We start from the raw sequence: 20,180 nt of genomic DNA, 5'->3' as shown, positions 1-20,180 counted from the left end.
TAAATAGAGAAAATGTTGTATGAAAAATTTCCACTCTCTACTATTTATCGTAACAAATCTGGCTGTAGACAACATCATCAAATCTAGAATAATAAATGGCTTGTCAACTCAGCAGTTAACAAATTTTATAATCCCATCAAATCTAAGAGGTAGACATAACTTAGAGACTGTGCGCTTTTCACAGTTTTTCACCATGTTAATTAATGTCAAGTTATCTTTTCCTGCGGTGCCCCCATTTTCCTTCTTGCTGAAGCAGTTCAAGAACTCACTATTTCTTGATAACTGAGCTTTTTGAATCCAAAAATTTCATAGTCTTTCGCGTATATATTCTGCAGTCGTGTGAATTCTTCCTGCGATATTTGCGAATAGAAAGTCTTCATCTTCGTTTGTGATCCTTGTCCTTCGGGTGCAGCTTCGACATTTGGGAATGTAACCTCTTTATCAGCTCCCATCAACATAATAGCGGCGTCAGCATCTGCTTTGATATTATCATATGTACCGACAAAGTCATAATTCATATCACACGGAGCGCATAAATTATGCTGACGATCCCAGTGTTCATCATGAGAGCTAACAGGCGTAGAAATCGCGAAATTTGCGAATTCCTTAAATGTGGGATAATCTGGAGTTAACCCTGTAGAATTCTTCCGCATCCTCTTGATGATGTTCAGGCCGATGTTGTAGTAAAATCCCCTTCTAGGGGGATCAACGGGTGCAAATTTACTCCGGTAGGCCGACAGAAATCGCTCCATAGGTTCGCGAACAAATGCAATCTTTTTGTATGTTTTCAACATGTTATTTACTTTTATAGCATCTGAATAATGTCTCAAAAAGCGTAACTTTCCTGATTCGTGCGAGGTGTCGTGCGAGATATCTTCCGTTGAGTTGAAATGTCCACCTAAAACGTGAAAAATTCGTTTCCAGTTGCTACATGCTACTTTAGGAACGAAACAGAAGAGTGTTTTGTAACGCTCGGACACGATAAGGTGATGCTTGACGACATATTGAATTGGTTTTCCTCTGCCTTGCTTGATACAAGCAGTCGAATTCCAAGGCCGATATTTTTTCATGACAAGATCGTTCTGAAATCAAAAAAAAAAGAGAAGAAAATTAATTTAAGGTGGTTAACTTACGCTGGAACACTAAAGTTGACAAAATCGCTGAAAAAGGGCTTCACGAACCGATTCTTGTTAACTAACAGCGTATAGAACAAGTCTTTATGTCTCATTTTGTTTCTGCAATCATTTTGATTTGTAAGACTTGTTTCGGGGACAAAATTATGTGTCAGGGGCAAATATTTTCGCACAATTTATTTTTTAAGGAACCAAGAAGGCGCATAGGCATTCGACTCCAAATGAATAACAAGAGAAGAGGAAACTAAAATCATCCTTTCGAGCTGCTTCCTTTTTTTTTAAGGTGAATGCAAGCACTTCTCGAATTGGATTCAAAACACAAAGTGCATACAACTTTCAGAGGTTAGGTCTGAAAACGGGTATGGATTTTCAGATTAGCAGGTCTGAAACGGTTGCGGAAAAAAGCGTGTTTTCGCGGAAAATAGGGTCAGGTACACTCCTTACCAAGAATTCCGGCGAGAACGAAAAACATGCTCACTCACTCAAGTGATTACTTACCTGTGCCTCTCTCTTCATCTGTTCAATATTCTGGGAAACTGTTGGATAAAATTGAAGTTTTACCATAAATATAATTGTTGATAAAGAGCGTTCTCCGGTTGGTACTGTTCTACAATAATCTCATTAAAATACAACTGATTCTTACTAAGTGTTCATGAAAGTGTTCATTGCTGTGTCTGAGGACAAACTAAGGTGGCCTAAAAATTGTCTCGGCAAAAGAAAATAACCCCGCAGCAAAAGGAAGAACCTCACGGCAAAAAGAAAAAGACTCACGAAAAAAGGAAAAGGCCCACGGCAAAAAGAAAAAACCCAACGGCTAAAGAAAAAACCTCCCAGCTCCCGCGCTCTCTTTTATGCCGTGAGGACATTGTTATTTCTTTTGCCGTGAGGTTCTTCCTTTTGCCGCGAGGTTATTTCTTTTGCCGTGACATCTGTGGGCCACCGTAACAAACCCATAGCTTATAATTTTTACAAATATGATTAACAGAAATATTATTATTGTTATTGCGTATGTAATTGTTTTATCTTTATGATTTACAACTTCTAATACCATTTTCACCGCTGGTGGTGGGGTCTTGAAGTCGCAATGGGGTAGTGCAAGTATCACAATCATTTCCTTTCTGATGTGATCCATCGTTCAGTTGTAATAAAATTTGCTGATCAGCTGTGAAAAATTACACCAAGTCAGTCCTGGATTGAGACAATTTCCTAGAAAGCCGACTTCATTTGAGTTAACAACTATGACATAAATGTACATGAAAAAATTACGCGCTTCTGATTGGCTGGAAACGAGTGCATTCGCATGCAACACGAGTGCAAAGTTGTGACACGAGTGTAAATTACAAATAGCGCGAGCACGCTTTCAAAATTACCTCTGTCTTGACTTTCTGTGATTTTTTTTCATGTACATTATTGTACATATTGTACATTACATGTAAATTTTTCAAAGACTATGGGCTCGTGCAAAATTTGTTGTCTTTGAAAAATTTATTTGTGCTTGTGAACACTAAATTGGACTCAAAATCATGTTATTACCCATACTTATAGTTGTTGATTGAGTATAATTATTCAAAGTGGCGGCAAGATTCTGCAACCACACAGCTTCATTTTGAAATGAGAACAAAAAGAACGCAAACACAACTGGTCCCTAAAGGACACCAAAACGAAATTTGCCATGACCTGGAAAATAATGGCTTGTGCCAGACTGTAATCAAAGGTGACAAAGAGATGCAGCCTGCGCACAATGGAAAATTCTTAATCAAATGCAAACCGGGAATGGTCACTGTTAACAAAATGAACGTACTTACGACTGTGTGCGAACATGCAAGAAAGTACTTGATAATACATGCTTGAACGACCAGCCTATAAAGGGAATCCTTTATAGTTGGTCAGTGTTCCATGCACCTGATGAGAGAGGACCAGTAGGCCCTTTTGAAACAGTCCTGTTGTGCAATGATGTAATTTCTCCTTTTCTATTCAATTAAAAATTATATATATAAATATATACACCAGGTTTCATTGCAAATAAAAAAAATGTATTAGATATATATATATATATCTTTTGTTTTCTTGTCAAAAAGTGCCATTTTTTTTTATAAGAAAATTAAATAGAATAAATATTATTATATATATAATAAATATTGTAAAAATTTGCATATATATATATATATCATAATACCAAACCCAGTCTAAAAACTGGGCTGAAGGTATGACAAGGTCAAAGTTCTCTTTAGCAAAACTGCAACCCTTAGGGAACAAAAAACCCACTCAGTGAAATGTTGTGTATTTTATTCAATTATACAATAAACTCCTCACAAAGAACAAAGAAAACATGGACATCTTCAAAGGGCTTATTGCAATAGTATATGTGATAATATGAACACCGCAACAGTCCACAGCAAAACCTTCAAAGCAAGTTTTCTTTTCATCATTTTTTTCTGATTCAAGCATCGCTTACAACATACTTACAAATTGATTTCATTTTGGAACTACTGACCTTACACTCTTTACACTTTTTTGAATTATATTGAGTATATGGTGGCATCAAAGATTATTAAACATTAGGCCTGATTCCATTACAAAGAGCATCATGGTGCAGCAGCAAATACACTTTCAAAGGAGCAGGAACAAACAACTATATGCATACCACTCAGGAATTATTGATATTCTTTGTCAAGTTTTTACACTGTCCAAACCATGCAGAGAGGTGCTCTTTCAAAGCTTCTGACTGTAGTGGAAAGAGAGACTTGGCATGGCTTTGGATGGACATACTTGGTGAAGGCACACAACCAGTTCTCCAACTAAAGTAAAATGCATAAAAAACTTTTTAACATTTGGGCTATAAAGAGAAATATCAGAAAATGGGCAAGAGGCTAGCAGGAAATTTTTACAGAAAGTTCTTAAAAGTCATCTACATTAGAAATCATTGAGGCATCAACCAGACTTGACACTGACCAAGCACCAAAAAATTCTTACACTATGTTCTAAACTGTGTAAAGAGTAGACAAGGGTTGTGCAAGTAGTAAAGGTCACACAAATGAAAAATAGGTCAAGAAAAATTTGTTGTATAACTGGAGTGGATTAATTGTGAAATTAAAAAGTTTCTGTGGGGTGGAAACCTTGATGGGCACAATGAGTCAATACCTTACCCTTCTAGAAAACTGCTGAACTAGTTTAAGTTAGAAAATCTTAAATGCATGCTAATCAATTCAGATTCATGAAGTCCTGCTAATTAGTTGAACACAGCATTACAAAACAAAGACCACCTAAACAGATGTCACAACAAAACCAAAAAAATTAGTCCAAATCAAAAGGAAGAGCCCTGGAAGAAGTGCAACAAACAAGAGCAGAGCAACTAGGTTTAGAAAGGAATATCCAGGGTTCAAATGTTGCAAGGCTGATTAGCTCTACCCAAGGTTAAATTTCAATAAATGTTTCTTTATTCCTTTATCCAAAAGCCTTCAAAAGACAATTTTCTCTATTTTTTAAGAGCATTCATTGATCAAACTTTAGACAAAATGTATTATACTTAATATTCTCAGTTTTAAACTTTCAGCTCTTAAATCAGATTTTACGCTAACCCTGGGTTATCTTGACCCAAATTTGAACAACCAGGCTGTGTACAGTCCAAGAAATAGATGGGAAGGAAAATTGGTCCTGATAATGCTTTGAAAGAAGGCTGGATAAGAGCCTTCTGTTGCCACTGCCATGCAAAGGCAGTGCAGGGGCACCAAATTAAGAAATCATTGTCTATCAAACACTTACAAATTTAGATTGTTCAAGCAGGGAGGACCATGTCAGTTAGGTTTTACTTTCTGTGTCAAAACATATAATATCATTTAAAAAAATATATTGCTGGAGATCAATGGACATGCGTTGACCTTTGTCTTTGTACAAAGAATCACTTTGGTATAGATATTTCATAAGTATGGTTTGAACATAAAAACAAAACAAAACAATCTTCCCTATCCTTTGGCTTTTTGTCATGGGGTTGATACAAATCTTTCCAACAGAAAAAATTCTCCCACACACACTGCACGTAAAAAATTATTACAGTTTATAAAAGCAGCCGTTATGCTCGAGAACACAACGTACCTAGCCTGTAGCAAATAAGTACAGTTGAACAAATTAGATACTATACACTTGTGTGTATATTAATAAAATGTTTATAACATGAAAATATTCTGTGAAAAATATGGATTATCCTTTCTCTAGCTAATTCAAATAAACGTTCGTAGTCGCATAGCTGCACAGACTTTGCGTGATGACCTAACACTTGTTGTTGTTCCGTTATATTCCGTATCAGTTGTAAATTAAATGTATGAAGTCACAAAAGCTTTTGAAAATTTTTCAAATTGGCACATGCATGTGTTCCTTGTATGGAAGAGGTTTAAAAAATTGTGACGGCCTTTCTATCGAGGGTTTGAGTTCTTCTGAGACAGGCAAAGAATATTCGAATCAACATTACAACTCTGTTTTAAAACGATTTCACAACAAAATTCTTCAAACTAAAAAACAGTGCATGGAACCACTGAAAGAACCTACATACCAGCTTTTTTCGCCTGTTTTGGATAAAAATTACATTGTCAAAGATAGACAGTAGGAAGAGTGCACCACGAGGCTACGTTTTGTGAATTTTACAGCACATAGGAGATACTGCTGAGTAATCGAGGCCTTGTCAGCTCGATAGAGAGAGAGAGGGAGAGAAGACTACTCGAAATGTTGACGTAAATTTTTAAGTCCTTTAAAGAGACCACACCTTCCAACATAACAGTATTGCTCTCACGAAGAACTAGTATTTATGGACTTACAGATGCAAAAAATTTGTAGTCACCACGTGTACATGCTACTTCCTACGAAAAGCACGCTCAACTTCTCTGCACTCAGACCGAGGAACATATATTGGCTAAGGAGTTGAGAACTACAGCTTGTTCAATTTACGCATTCATGTTTTTTATCGCATTTCTTGTATGTTATCCTCTTTTTTGGAGATACTCTGCACAAAGTGTACTCTTCAATATGAGTTGAAACTAGGTATACTAGTATTAATATTAGTGCTCAGTGTCTACAAAAGACGCAAAAAATCGTCTTAAGACGATAGAGCGGTGATGGCTGAAACCTTCGAGCTTAAAACTATGTATTTATTACGAGGTCATAAATAAAGGATGTTGACAAACTCAATCATTACACAAAAGTTCAAATTACTTACCACATCGAGTTCCATCCATTCAAGATTGGGCGGCGAAGTGGCGAAGACACGCTATATATTATTATATAGAGCTTCTCGACTACTGTTGGCAACAAAAGTTCTCATAACCGCACAGATTCAACCAGCACCACTTCGACATATCAGCGAAAGTACTGAATTTATTGGAAGCACCATCGATTGTCTTCCCCTCGTGAAATTGACTCTCCCCCGTATTTCTCGCGTGATATGATAGCTACGATTTCGCTCGATCAGAGAACGCGATGCATTATGGGATTGTTGTTCGCATCTCACGCGATCGTTTTACAAAGGTTTCGTGTCAATATAACTCCAAACAGGCTTCTCCTTTAGCTAAGTGTTTGCAAAAAAGACAAATATCCTGATAATGCTTAAGTAAAGAAAAAGGTATAAATTTAAGATGGTTCTTCGCCTTCGCACTGAGTTTAACGAAGTGCTCAAAACCTGGGAAAAATTTTTACATATTTAGTTTGTGTATCGTTTAGGCCATCGGTTCGTCCGCTCGGCATTAGCTGGGACTGCCGGTCGAGCCCCAGAGCCACTTTATCACCTATGAAATTGTTCTCAAGTTTCGCTGCCAGCTTTTAAGGTCACAAAAATCGGTGGAATCACTTTCCCGATTTGTTAGATGGTTGCATTTTAACGAACTCATTCAGTTAAGCAATTTAAAATGTTTTATACCTCTACAGTTGTACGATGGTCTGTTTACGAAGAAAACATAAATCAAACGTTATATATACTTACCGCCAATAGTCAGGTTTGCTCGGTGTAATTGCTGTTGTTTTGGCTGAAGCAGAACAGAGTAAAGAGCGACTACGAGGATATGCACCGTCAAAATGACGACTGTGAGTTTTGCCAAGTTCCTGAGCGTACAACGCATCTTTGAAGTAAGTAAATACTATTGTAACCTTTCGTTTGATTTTATGAGGAAAGATGCCTTCTCGACTTACGCACAGCACTATCAGCAGAATTGCACTTGATATTGGTCAAGGCTTTTGCGTCTTTAAAACCCCTTGCGTGCTTTTGGCATCACTCACTATTCAGAAGAAAAAACTTCGTTTGGGCCCTGCCCAATCAGAGCAGTACTAGTATGATGAGACAAAGATACACCTGATATAACCAATCAGTAAGCCGCTTTTTTTTCCACGTGACCGCTCTCGACGGGAGGAAACGAGGTTGTTGTTAGGAAACATTGCTGTTTGAAACAATATCGACGCATTTCCGGAACGCAACACGCGTAGATAAACTTTATACCAGCATAGAAATTCTAAGGAACTTAAAAAGTTGAGTAAATCCTGTTTGAAGTTGTATAGAAAATGTGGCCACGAGCCGTTACAAAAGCTGGAGAAGAGGGAGTGTGACGTCTCTGAAACGATAGCGAGATATTTGTTATATTGGCAATGAAATTGAGTGAACAACAAAAATGAAACAAAACAAAGGAGAATGCAAAGTGGACATGGTTTGGTGTTTACGAGTACAATGAATGTTCAACATAGCGTGAGGTAGCAAGATCTTCAGCTTTCTGAAACTCTCGTCGTTTTGTGGCTTTTCCTTGCTCATCCTGGCATATTTAAACCAAAATTGTATTAGCAGCAAATCAAATTCGTGCCATATTGAAGAAAAAAATCTAACTCTTTTCGGACCATTGGGTATTACAACCAAAGTAACGGCCTTTTTTTCGAGCATGATCCACCTCGTTGGATTTGCGTGATAATTCCGCAAAAGGTTGAGAATAAATTATTCATGGGCCCCCAAGCAACCTTTTGCTATGAATATTTGCATTTGTGTGGTGATATAGGTCCTAACACTGACCTGATTCGTCTTTGTTTTTTTAAACCTCTTACGGAAAGAGACTTCTGAAAGTAAAGAATGGCTATCGGTCATAAAAACCCACGAGGTTTTCGCAAGAATCTCGCCGTAGTGAAACTGTTCTGCACTAACTCTGATGTCCTAACCGTGTCCTTAACGTATTTTGGCATGAAATATATGGCGATGATGTAAAGGTTAATGAAAACTAGTTCCTTAGAAAAGACACGACACGCAAAGCAATGGAAGAACCGCCATTGACTCCAAAACCAAGCTGGATTTCACACGTTTATCCGCAAATGACAATTAAGATGTCAATTGGAGCTATTTGATGGAATTGAAACTCGCTTTCAAAGACTTATCGGCTGTGTTTACGGCTATGTTGACAGCTGTGTTGACTGTCCTAACGTTTCTGTATTTGACAAATTTCAACAAATACTAGGTAAAATTTGTAGAACTCGTAAGAATGTTGTGATTGTCAGAGACTCCGATTCCTAACTGCTTATCCTTTATGGGAACGGAACGAAACTGAAATGCATCCTACAATTCCTCAACATCCACCGTTGACAATCGATAAAGCTTCCAGTCCTGATGGGATCTCTTCAAGCAGCCAAGATATTGCAGGTTCAAGGGGGTAAGTTTCCAAAGAAACTGTGATGCTTCGTCGTTGGGAGAGTACAACTCGATAATTTAGTGCTATCAACTGAGTTGAAAGCGTAAGAGTTGGCCACCGTAAAGAGTTTCAAGGCTGACTAGCTTTCTAGTTTCTAGCGTTAGCCCTTACATAGCGATAGATGCCGGAAGGGCTAACGCTTTCAATTTACGTTTTCAACTCAGTTGATAACACTGAATTACCCTATTGCAGGATTATCCTAAGTGAGCATTTTAAGTGTTTTACATAACAGTTTTTCTCGGTGAAGCTTTCCCAATCCTTATAAGATTACCAAAGGTAATTTTTGTGTATCAAATTATGGCACATTTCATTTTTAAGTATACCTAGTAAGCCCCTTGAAATTCAGATGTGCACCATAATTGACAGCCATCTGAACAGTGATACAATGAGCTGTAAACAATAGCGATTTGCTGAGGGACTATCAACTGAAGGAACGCTGATTTCAGTGATTAAATGGAGGAAGATAACAGTTCATAATAGTGTTACAGCTAGAACAGTCTTTATAGATTTTCAAACAAACTTTCTACACTGTCCTTCACCGCTTAATATCATACAAATTACATCCCGGTACATCAGGATATCTCCATGACTGGCCCATGAGCTATTATTGAAGTAGACACCAGTTTACTAAGGTCAATAATTGCAAGTCTACCACAGACTATGTGCACTATGGTGTCTCTTAAAGCTCGCTTGTTGGGTCCAGGTTTTACCGACCATCTGTCAATGTGCTCCAAACCACAACAATCTGGATATTTATTTATGTCGGCAAACAACACTACGGTTTACTGCTCTGGTCCAAGTGTGGTTAATATCGAACAAAACAGTAAAGCAAATCCTATCCTTGGGCACCAAAACCATCTAACCACCTATTAAAAACTGAGGCAATGATACTGAGAAACCCACTTTTATTTGACCTGTGCCCCTGCCTTGTTTTAACTTAGGCCCCATTACCCTGATCGACTCTAGATATACCTCTTGCCAAGGAGTTGAGATTGATTTTAGGCTTTCATGGTCACTGTCAGTGCATATTGACTCCCAAAGAAGCCCTTTTCTCAAAAGATTGGAGGTTATAAAAAATTAGAGCTTCTCCCATGAATATACTTGAGGAAATATACTTCCTTGCTGTTATTTTAAGCGTTACATACAATAATAAAGAGTAGTTTTGAAAAATGGTTTTTCATCTGCGTTGAAACTCTCAACTCATCTAGCCAAGGCCATCTTATGTTGTGAACAACTTTCAGCCATCGTTAGCAGGTCTGTGATACATACCTTGCTAACTCCAACTGGCAGCTCATTTCCTATATTTATTACAGATCCATCTTAATGTTAATTGTTTTTTAAAAAAGACATTTGAGAATTTTTTTTATTCTGCTTATAACCTACGCCATATTTCATAATATGCATTTCTGCTTACAATGCTGTATCCTGATGGTGTTTTGAAACTTCGAGTAAAAAGTTTTATCAACGGTTCTCGAAAAGAAAATCGTCCACGTCATCTTGCATTCAAAGCAATTCCACATCATTGAGTTTAAATCATTCAGTGGTTGGAACCGTCTACAGTAACTGGGTCCTGCGATCAGGAAGTTCGAGTTAATGATTAGATTACTGACAGAACCTACGAGTTCTTATTTTCTGAGCAGACTCTTAAAAAAGCAACCTTAAGACATTGCCAAGTTCTCCTTCAAAAAAGTAACACCCTTGCACGCTACGAAAACAAATGATTTTATACATGTTTCACAGTTGTACTCCATAGATTTTAATAATTTAGGAGGTGAGCATAGCTCCAAAAATTTGCCGCTGTCACAGCTCTATGCCATTTTAAACAGCAATCCTTTTTCGTGCTGTGGTTTGCCTCCCCTTTTCCTTCTTGCTGAAGAAATTCAGGGATTCACTATTTCTTGATAACTGGGCTTTTTGAATCCAAAAATTTCATAGTCTTTTGCGTATATATTCTGCAGTCGTGTGAATTCTTCTTGTGATATTCCTGAATAGAAAGTCTTCATCTTCGTTTGTGATCCTTGTCCTTCGGGTGCAGCTTCGACATTTGGGAATGTAACCTCTTCATCAGCTCCCATCAACATAAGAGCGAGGTCAGCATCTGCTTTGATATTATCATAGATGCCAACGAAGTCGTAATTTATATCACACGGAGCGCATAAATTATGCTGACGATCCCAGTGTTCATCATGAGAACTAAAAGGTGTAGTAATCGCGTAATTTGCGAATTCCTTAAATGTAGGATAATGTGGTGTTAACCCCGTAGAGTTCTTCCGCATCCTTCTGATGATGTCTAGGCCGATGCTGTAATAATATCCCTTCCTAGGGGGAACAACAGGCGCAAATTTACTCCGGTAGGCCGACAGAAATCGCTCCATAGGTTCGCGAACAAATGCAATCTTTTTGTATGTTTTTAACATGTGATCTACTACTGTAGCGTTTGAATAATGTCTCAAAAAGCGTAACTTTCCTGAATCATGCGAAGTTTCGTGGGTGATATCTTCCGACGAGTTGAAATGTTCTTCTAAAACGTGAAAAATTCGTTTCCAGTTGCTACATGCTACTTTAGGAACGAAACAGAAGAGTGTTTTGTAACGCTCGGACACGATAAGGTGATGTTTGACGACATATTGAATAGGTTTTCTTCTACCTTGCTTGGTACAAGCAGAAGAATTCCAAGGCCGATATCTTTCCTCTAAAAGTCTGATCTGAAAAAAGGGAAATTAAAAATGATTTAAGGTGATAAACATTCTCAACAAGGCTGGAACATTTAAGGCGCTAAATCGCCGAACCAGGGCTTCGTCACGAATCGATTCGTGTTTACTGCTTACAAAACAAGTCTTTGTGTCCTATTTTGTTGCTACGATTATTGCATTTGTGCGACCTGTTTCAGGGACAAAATTATGTGTCTGGGATAACTGTATGATTCCTAGGGACACCAAGAGAACGTATAAACATGTTCACGTTTTTGACTCCAAATGAAAACCATAGAGAGAGAAGGAAGGAACCAAAATTATTCTTTCGAACTGTTTGTCAAGGTGAATACAAACAATTCTCAAATTCGGCTCCCACGATGCGTGAGTAACGCGTGATATACAGTTGCTGAATCATTATTACTTACACGTAATGTAAATCCAAACATTCTGGCCAATTTTTTTTTGGGCATATTCACCTGACACTATTGTAGGTTTTGGTTAAAATGGTAATAAGCTTTAAAAATGGTTTTTACAATTTAACATTAAAATACCACTAACTAAAACAAAGAGAGAATATATTGTTCCATTTGCCACTCCCCGTAGCTGGAGAGTTCGTTGAAAATAGATCTTCTTTGAAAAAAGAAGACATACAAAGAAAAACGTACAAAAGAAAAACCTTGAAAATTCAGTTAAGGGCGTGTAATAATAGAACCCTCATTTCCCCTAAGGATGTTAAACCTCATTAACGAAATTGTGGTTGATTGCATGCTTTATCAACCAGCAAAAGGAAAGTCAGTCGTTGGTCATCTGAGCAAGGTGACCGTAGATGTATGTGTGACTTTCGTTCTGTGTACTACTGGGATAGACTCTCTGTGTGGAATAAATTTTTAATTATGTTTTCGACAAAACTACTCTTCAAGACATGAGCCCAAGGTAAGTCGTGCGGAAAATGGCCTTTCTCTTCTCTCGGGGAATGACCTTTGTCTCTAATCCTAAGCCATTAATCTGTTAATGATACGTTTCGTTCACTTTTTCCTTTGTCTATTTTTATCTTGGGCATGTGTTCTAATGATTGCAGGATTTCAGTGAGGTTAAGTACAGTTTTATTTCAGTGAGGAGAAGCATTTTTTTCCAGAAAAGTCTTTTTTCTCAGCAAAGGGCTTTTGAGTTGTTGTACTACAGTAAAACAGGTTTATAGAGGCACTCTGGATTGAAAATGAGCGCAAATTAAACCCAATAGTTGAAAATTAGCCGCATTCGATTTGTGTGAAAATACTGAGAGACATAAATCCGAAAGTTAGCACTATTTTAGGATTATATTGTTTTGAGTACAATTGATAACTTCAAATTCACTATTTAATTTTTTCAAAGTAATGATATTCTACGGGAGAACGTAATGAATTCCAAACCCAAATTGCAACCTACAGAAGTAAGGTGTCAAAATGGAAATGCATTTTACAGACCTGCAGGTCTGCTGCGGGTGTGAAAATAACATGTTTTGGTCGAGAATGGGATCAGACACACCCTCCTGGTAAGAATTACAGTCACTCGCTGAATTTTCAACTGATTACTTACCAGTGCCTCTCTCTTCATCTGTTTAATATTCTGGGAATCTGTTAAAAATTCAATTAAAATTTATTAGAAATCTGAATGTTGATAAAGGAAGTTTACAAGATGCAACCGTTCTTCTATCTCAAAAAAATACAGATGATCGAAATTATAACGAATTATTAAGCGGTAGTGTTCAACGTTAAGGGGTTGATTTGACGTCCGTCACAGCAAAGTCGTACTTCAACCGTATCTTCCTCTTGCATGTCTGTTCTAGATTTCAAATTTAATAAAGAACGCGTTATTTTGTTGATGATGGAGTTTCGCTTATGCAGTTAAAGGGGAATTAAAGTTGTAAATTTTTGTCTCAGAAGTTTCAAACGTGCAGCTCAGGAAATACAAGGTGATGGAATTTCAGTTCAAATGAGAACAACATTAACAACGACAATTCTACGTTTAATATTGTGACAACAAAAAAAAAACGCTAACAAGGACGTTTCACTTTCTAAGATATATATATTTAGCGACTGATTCGCCACATAAATATTAAAAGGGACACTAACACTGTTTTAATAAGATAACCTAGTAACCCTAACTCAGACAGAAGCACAAATTCGTAATTGTTCAAAATATATTTTTACAACGTGCGCAGCGAATACAACCAATATTCAGTTATGCAGCGCTGTCCGAGCAAACATTTCAGTCGAAAAAGTGTTTTAAGAAATGGTTGATATTTTCATCTACTCGTACCCGCAAGCCTTTAAAATCTGGGATCTTCAGCGGGCAGTTTTTGCAGAGCGATTGCAGTTCCAAGAACACGAAAAGTATGGTCGAGCAACAAGATTGGCAAGCGTTTGAAATATGAATAAATTTCTCTACGCTTTCGCTTATTGGAGATAGCTTTTTTTTTACAAGTGTTCCTGAAATGGCTCTAAAGCCCGTCTGTGAAAGTCGAGTGTTTCAGGTTTAATGCATAACGTCACAACACAATCAGTCAAATTAGCGAGGAGTTAAAAGCGAGACCAATATTTTGGTAGCGTTGAATAACGAGAAAGTTGTTTATTATGGATGGTTGTCACCTTAGGCACTGAGTTTGACTCAGTCTGAAAAACTGGCGAAAGTATTAATTCATTTTTTGGTTTCGTTGGGAGGCATTGTCGGTTCGTCAGGTCGGCGTGCCACTTCAGAAAAACATCGCTTAACCTTGTGTCGTCTTTTACAGTTTCGCATACAGATTCAAGTCATATAAATGGATTCATTCTCCCAATATTTGTTATGTGGTAATTTTAGTAGTATCAACCGAGTTGACGTTGACGTTGACGTTTCGAGCGTTTGCCCTTCGTCAGAGCGATGGCGAAGGGGCTAACGCTCGAAACGTCAAGTTACGAGTTGAACACAAACAAATGTCATGATTACTTACCGTTAGTACTTCGATTTGTTTCATAAATTACTGAATAAAATGCCCCTGCAAGGACATGCACCGTCAGAATGACGAATGTAACTTTTGCCACGTTCCAAAACGAACAACGCATTTTGGAATTACGTACGTACTTCTGCAACCTTTTTTTGATTCAATAAGAAAGATTCCTTCGCAATCTACGCACAACTCTATCGGCGGAATCACACTTGGTATTGATTAAGGGTCATGCCTTCGATATATCTATAAGTGCTCTCTATCTCACTCACGTTTCAGTGGAGGAAATGGCTTATGTGGGCCCTACCCTATCAGAGAGCAGTATGTCGAAAGCCTTTAAGGTAGCTCAATCATGATATAACCAATCAGGAAGCCGCTCTTGTTCGCTCATGTGATCGCCGGGAGGAAACATGGCGGTTGTTAGGGCACATTGCAGTTTCGAGGGGAATACGTGACAAAAACGCATCAAGAGAAATTTCACCAGGAAATAAAATTCTGAATGTTCTAAACACTGAGTAAATTTTCAATATAGTCAAATTTACAGAATGACCGGGCACCTTTCGAGACCTTCTGAGGAGTACGTGTAAAGTCTGTTGAAAGATAGCGAAATATTTGGCACTGAAACCGCCCAAACAATACAAATATATTAAGTCACTGAAGAATACTTAGTGTATTTGACCATTTCCATGTAAGTACATGGTATAGTGCTCACAAACACATTCATTTTTCAATTACTTATGCAACATCGCGGTCTCTTCAACAATTGCACAAGTGCTACGGTCGCTTTCGAGAGCGCGAATGGTGAACACAACGCGAAGAAAGCCGCAAAAATTAAGGAGCCACATGAAAAATTTTTTTAAAATCTTAACTCGACATACACCTTGCCACCTTGTCTTGTAAAATGTTTGGCGAATGGCATGGGATTACATAGGATAATATTGAAGTTGGGTCACTTAAAGTATTATGAAAATTAACGAATTATAAAAAATAAATGTATATGATTGTGCGTACATTTTGTGGCATGGTATGTTTGTGTACAATCAGTGACAATTATCTAAAGCGCTTCTTTCGTGACTTTTCATGCTCATGCGTTTTTCCTTCAGTTAATAGAGAATCTTCAAACGTGGGACGTTTCGGCTAATGCCGGTGTCACAGCGGATTTGGACCCCCGCGGATATGGATCCCCTTCACAGATTTAGACCCTCCCCCCCCCCCCCCCTAGCGGATTTGGACCGAGGAGTCCATATCCGCTAGCGGATTTGGACCGGATTTGGACCGCTGGGACACCGGCCCACGAAACCGGCTCTTTATACTCATTTGTTGTTCATTTAACAAAGAATCTTTCAGCCGTGGAAATTTCCAGCTGATGCTGACCCACAAGACTGGAAAATCGAGAGAAATCACGAAAGTTGCCGGAATTAAGAAGAAAATTACGATGGGCGATCTGGCCATGAAAAAAGTTACGAAAGTAATGGTCTAACTCGGGGATCGCTTACGATTCCAGGACTGACTTGCAGTCCCGCGATTATTTGCGAAGTGTACACTTCATTATGGTCACATTTATCCACAATCAACACAACCAGAACTGATTTAACTTAAGAAGGCTACTGCTGGAGGAAGTTTGGTTCTTATGCCAGTCAGTCATTTCCTAACTCACGATCATTTACGGAAGCCATTCGTCAGCAGCGCGCTTGATTCTTTAAATCAAGCGCAGTTGTGTACCTACGTATTATCATCCAACTGCACTTCGTAGAGTACGAATAACGCGCGAATAGAGTACGAATATCCTGCGATATTGTACGGTTATCTGGACCGTTGGTTATTTTGTACTGAAAAAAATACCTGTTTAACTAGTCGGCTGCGCGCACTACGCTGCTCTATCTGCTTTGCTTTTCCCGCGTTATGAGAAATGAACAGAAAGACTTGGCTGAACAAAAAAGCACTAGGGTAATAAATATCTTAGTAGACGTTTTAGTGTGTAGTATCGCTGAGTATTTTCACGAGTTGTGCCGTATTTTGACCAGCCCTATGTATTTAAGCAAAGATGATGAAAGAAATAGCTTATGGCTGACAAACGGCGTGAGTGCAGTCATGCATATAGATACTGTTTGAAAATTTGTGAAGCTTCTCAGGTCTCTCTTAAAGAATAAGTTCTGCCTCCTTGGATGTAAAAATTATGTTTCTTCCGTTTTGTTGTGTTTATTCACTCCATTTGTCACAAGCTTTTTTTTTTAATTCAAAGAAATACAGAATAATACACGGGCGCCCATAAATATGGAATTTCTCTACTCGTATTTCACTCGATATCTCACAGATGAGCACCGCAAACGAGTGAGTTATCGAGTTGGACACGAGAAGAGAAATATCATAACTACAAGCTACCAAGTATTATTTTGTTTACTATGTAAACACAATGGGCCTTTACTAACAAGAAAAGTCGACTTAATTAAGACCTGAAAAGAACAAGGATTCACAATCCGTGAAAAAACGTTGTAAAGTGCGAAGGCGACAAGGCTCAAGATGAAAAAATGCGTTGAATTATTACAAAAACAAAAGATGGGCGTATCTTTTAATTTACGAAATTCTTAGTCATCAACTTTTCCCATATCTCAGAGGAAATCTGCTCAAATACACGGCCAAAATCGACCGGTGCCAAATCTTCCGGCTGCTGATTTCAGCCCAGCCGCGAGAAAAGCCAAGTAATTTTTGGTTGTTCTTATCGTATTTTAGTATTTTCCGCTTCTAGGGAACTTTGAACGTCAGTGTCTGTAGGCGATACAAAATTTTCAGTATTGTTAGTAGTCATAACTCGAGAAAAATTTCGACAAAAATTCTTGGATTATTGAGGATGTTGAACACTTTGCCATTTGTTCATCAACCTAACGGTGTGGCGTGAACACACGTAAAACTGAAACTATCGTAATTTTACACGTTTGCTATTTTACACGTTTGGCTTTTAGTTAGTATGGCTGGAAATCCGTGAAAAACTCCGCAGTTTCCCGCCCTTAGCTTTCGTCCATCGCGCTTTGTAATATAGGTCGCACAAGAAAATACTGTCACACTTTTTAATACCTGGCGCACTTTGAAATAACACTTGTCCTACTTTGTAGTAAAAAAGCTGTCGCACTTTGTAATAACAGACCATCACACTTGGTAAGCCAATTTATGAAGCGAATGAGTAGCAAAATTGCATAAATTCCCTGACGGTTGTTGTGTTACGTTGTTTCAGTTTTATGAATGACTTTGATGGAGAACGTTAGATTGCAATTGTCAATAAAATACCGCAATGCTATGGGTGTTTTCCAGTGTCAAGCCGGCGGTACTATTAAGGAAAAAGCAACTCTTTTAAAAACTACTTTCTTACCGATATCTTCCTGGTTCAATTTTCCGACTTTTAGCATTTTCGGCATCAACATCACTGCATAGAATGCACCAGCAATTACCAAACCCATAAAGAGGATTCTCTTGAGTTTTACGATAGCCCTAACTGGAAAACTCATCGCGTGATTTGATATCCTTGCAACCTCTCTTTGTTTCGATGGTAGGGGTCTTCACAGTTGATATTAACGCACACTTAACACATTGATACCCAAACCGCGAAAAAATTGAATATGCAAATATGGCAAATTCCATGTAACATGATATCTCTTCACACATTGAAAATTCGCATACCTCTCTGAAATTCGATCTACATATTTGTTTGCACACGTGCGAAAAATTTAACGATTTTTTGTTATTTTTTCTATAAAAAAGTAACTCAATGTTATCATGTTATTTTTTAGCTTATGGAGTGGTATGTTGCTCGCACCAATCAGATTTCCGCGTTCGGGTATGTATCTTGCACCAATATATCAGAGCATTTGGATAACTTGCACCAATCACAGCGTTTGGGTATTGTTTCATCACGTGTCATTTCCTTCTAGAGAACCTGCATTTCATCACGTATTCTAACCGCATTGTCCAACCCCACTGAAAAACATTCACATGGAACTAAATGCTACTGATACTGAATTTTCCACGCAGTTCTCCTGAGTTTTGACTTTTTCTACGAATAAAATTTGCTTTTAGCTACCTTGGACTTAAACCAATTGGGTGTTCCTTGTAAAAAAAAAAACAACTTGCATTTTTATCTCGTATTTTATACACTGAGGGCAAAATCCAGATGGGCACAACAAATCAGGAGCCCTCTTTAAAACCTTATCCTTTTCTCTTGGTCAATGTATCTTCACTTATTCGAGATCGCAGTATATCTTTCGTTATGGTCTATTAAAGGTACAACAGAGTTTCAGTTTGCTTTTAGTTGTAAAATTATACGGAATTATATTTTTGAGGTAACTAACTATAGACGAACAATTTTGATTTTCTCTCTGTTAGAGGAACGGTAGTAAGCGTAGTCTCCTTCGCAATCGTTATTTGGTCTCGTCACGCACGCGCTCTGTCTCAAACGGGAAATAAAGGGCGTTGTGTAACGAGACCAAACAACGGCTGCGAAGGAGACAACAGTAAGCGTAGCACCGATGTATTTCATTATGTGAGATTTCCCCACACTTTGTCAGGGCCTGCGATATTTATTTATTTATTCATTTATTTATTTATCTATTTGTGTGCGAGAGCAAAGAGTCCGTCAAGTGGTCTCTGGTTCCACAAGGAAGAGAGAGGACCCTAGGAACGAGGTTAAGTGTTTTTTTTCGGTTACTCTCACCAATGTAATTACCAATGTTACCTTTACCTAAATGACCTCCCATCATCGTTAAAAAACTTCAACTGTAGCCAACAGTTTTACTCAACAAAGCTAACTGTTACCGTAAATTTTGTGATAATTGCGAATACCATTTTGCCGATATCATTTTGTTTTGCCACAATAATACCATGATCAGGTTAACGTTAGTTTTCACCTAATTTTGCAATAGTTGTCACCAATGTTGCATTTCGCAGCAAGGCTATGTAGGCAATTGTTAACCACTATAATAATAATAATAAAAAAAAAAAGAAAAGTTGAGTGAAGTAGGCGTAAACACTTTGAAATAAATATAAGTTTTTGTTACTCTCTCACAAAACGAGTTAAGTTTGAGAATATTTTACTCAGTAAGTTTTACAACCCTTCAACTTACATTTTATTGTGAGCTTTCACAGAGTAAAACTGTCAATTTTTGTTTAGATGTATCCGAACGGAAAAAAAGGACTACCGTGAGAGGTATTCTACAATTTCCGAACGGATTTTCCACAAAAGTGTCCGTTCCATTTGACTTTCAACCTGAATCTCCGGATTTTTTGCTAAATCGCAAGCACCTTTTCCGGAAAATTCATTCAGAAATTGTAGGCTTCCTCCTGAGGTAGTCCTCTTTTTCAGTTCCGAACGGAATAGCGGAAATTTCCTTACCATTTGCCGAATTTTCCAGTTTCCAGTCTCTCATTAGCCGAAAACATCTCGTTCGGCTGGTTTGCTGATTTTAGAAAAACTGTTACCATTATTCACCAGTCATCCCAACCGGATTATTCTGCATATGATTATTTAAGCACCCCTAATTTCCTCAAAACTAGAAGTCAAAACATGCTTCTCCCATAAGCTTTTCTCGTCTGCACCTTGGGAATCTACGGAATCTTTACTCGACATTTATCATTATAACATGACCAAATGTATTTAATTCACTGTAAAGCTAATCCATACCGCATCAACGGTTTTTTGACTGAA

The 20,180-nt window shown here is 37.9% G+C and overlaps 2 protein-coding genes across 3 annotated transcripts; both read right to left on the bottom strand.

Annotated features, from left to right (window-relative positions):
- Window positions 1-84: 84 nt before the first annotated feature.
- Window positions 85-7,419, bottom strand: LOC131789684 (carbohydrate sulfotransferase 9). 2 transcript variants are annotated; one of them, XM_059106841.2, is made up of 4 exons: window positions 7,099-7,419; window positions 2,182-2,295; window positions 1,632-1,669; window positions 85-1,082 (listed from the first exon to the last, which is right to left on the bottom strand). In XM_059106841.2, exons 1-4 carry the CDS (start codon window positions 7,232-7,234, stop codon window positions 258-260), a joined length of 1,113 nt encoding a protein of 370 aa, XP_058962824.1. In that variant the 5' UTR covers window positions 7,235-7,419; the 3' UTR covers window positions 85-257. The 2 variants fall into 2 exon arrangements, with proteins under 2 accessions (XP_058962824.1, XP_058962825.1); XM_059106842.2 differs by lacking the exon at window positions 2,182-2,295.
- Window positions 7,420-9,721: 2,302 nt separating this feature from the next.
- On the bottom strand, window positions 9,722-14,755 carry LOC131782248 (carbohydrate sulfotransferase 11-like). The gene is made up of 3 exons (XM_059098974.2): window positions 14,495-14,755; window positions 13,102-13,139; window positions 9,722-11,538 (listed from the first exon to the last, which is right to left on the bottom strand). The coding sequence occupies exons 1-3, from the start codon at window positions 14,604-14,606 to the stop codon at window positions 10,714-10,716; spliced, it is 975 nt and encodes a 324-aa protein (XP_058954957.1). The 5' UTR covers window positions 14,607-14,755; the 3' UTR covers window positions 9,722-10,713.
- Between the last annotated feature and the right edge of the window lie 5,425 nt (window positions 14,756-20,180).

Source organism: Pocillopora verrucosa, chromosome 14, assembly GCF_036669915.1.
Source record: "Pocillopora verrucosa isolate sample1 chromosome 14, ASM3666991v2, whole genome shotgun sequence".
Taxonomy (NCBI): domain Eukaryota; kingdom Metazoa; phylum Cnidaria; class Anthozoa; order Scleractinia; family Pocilloporidae; genus Pocillopora; species Pocillopora verrucosa.
The sequence above is the reverse complement of the archived record's forward strand: the minus strand, read 5'-3'. Positions and strand labels throughout refer to the sequence as shown.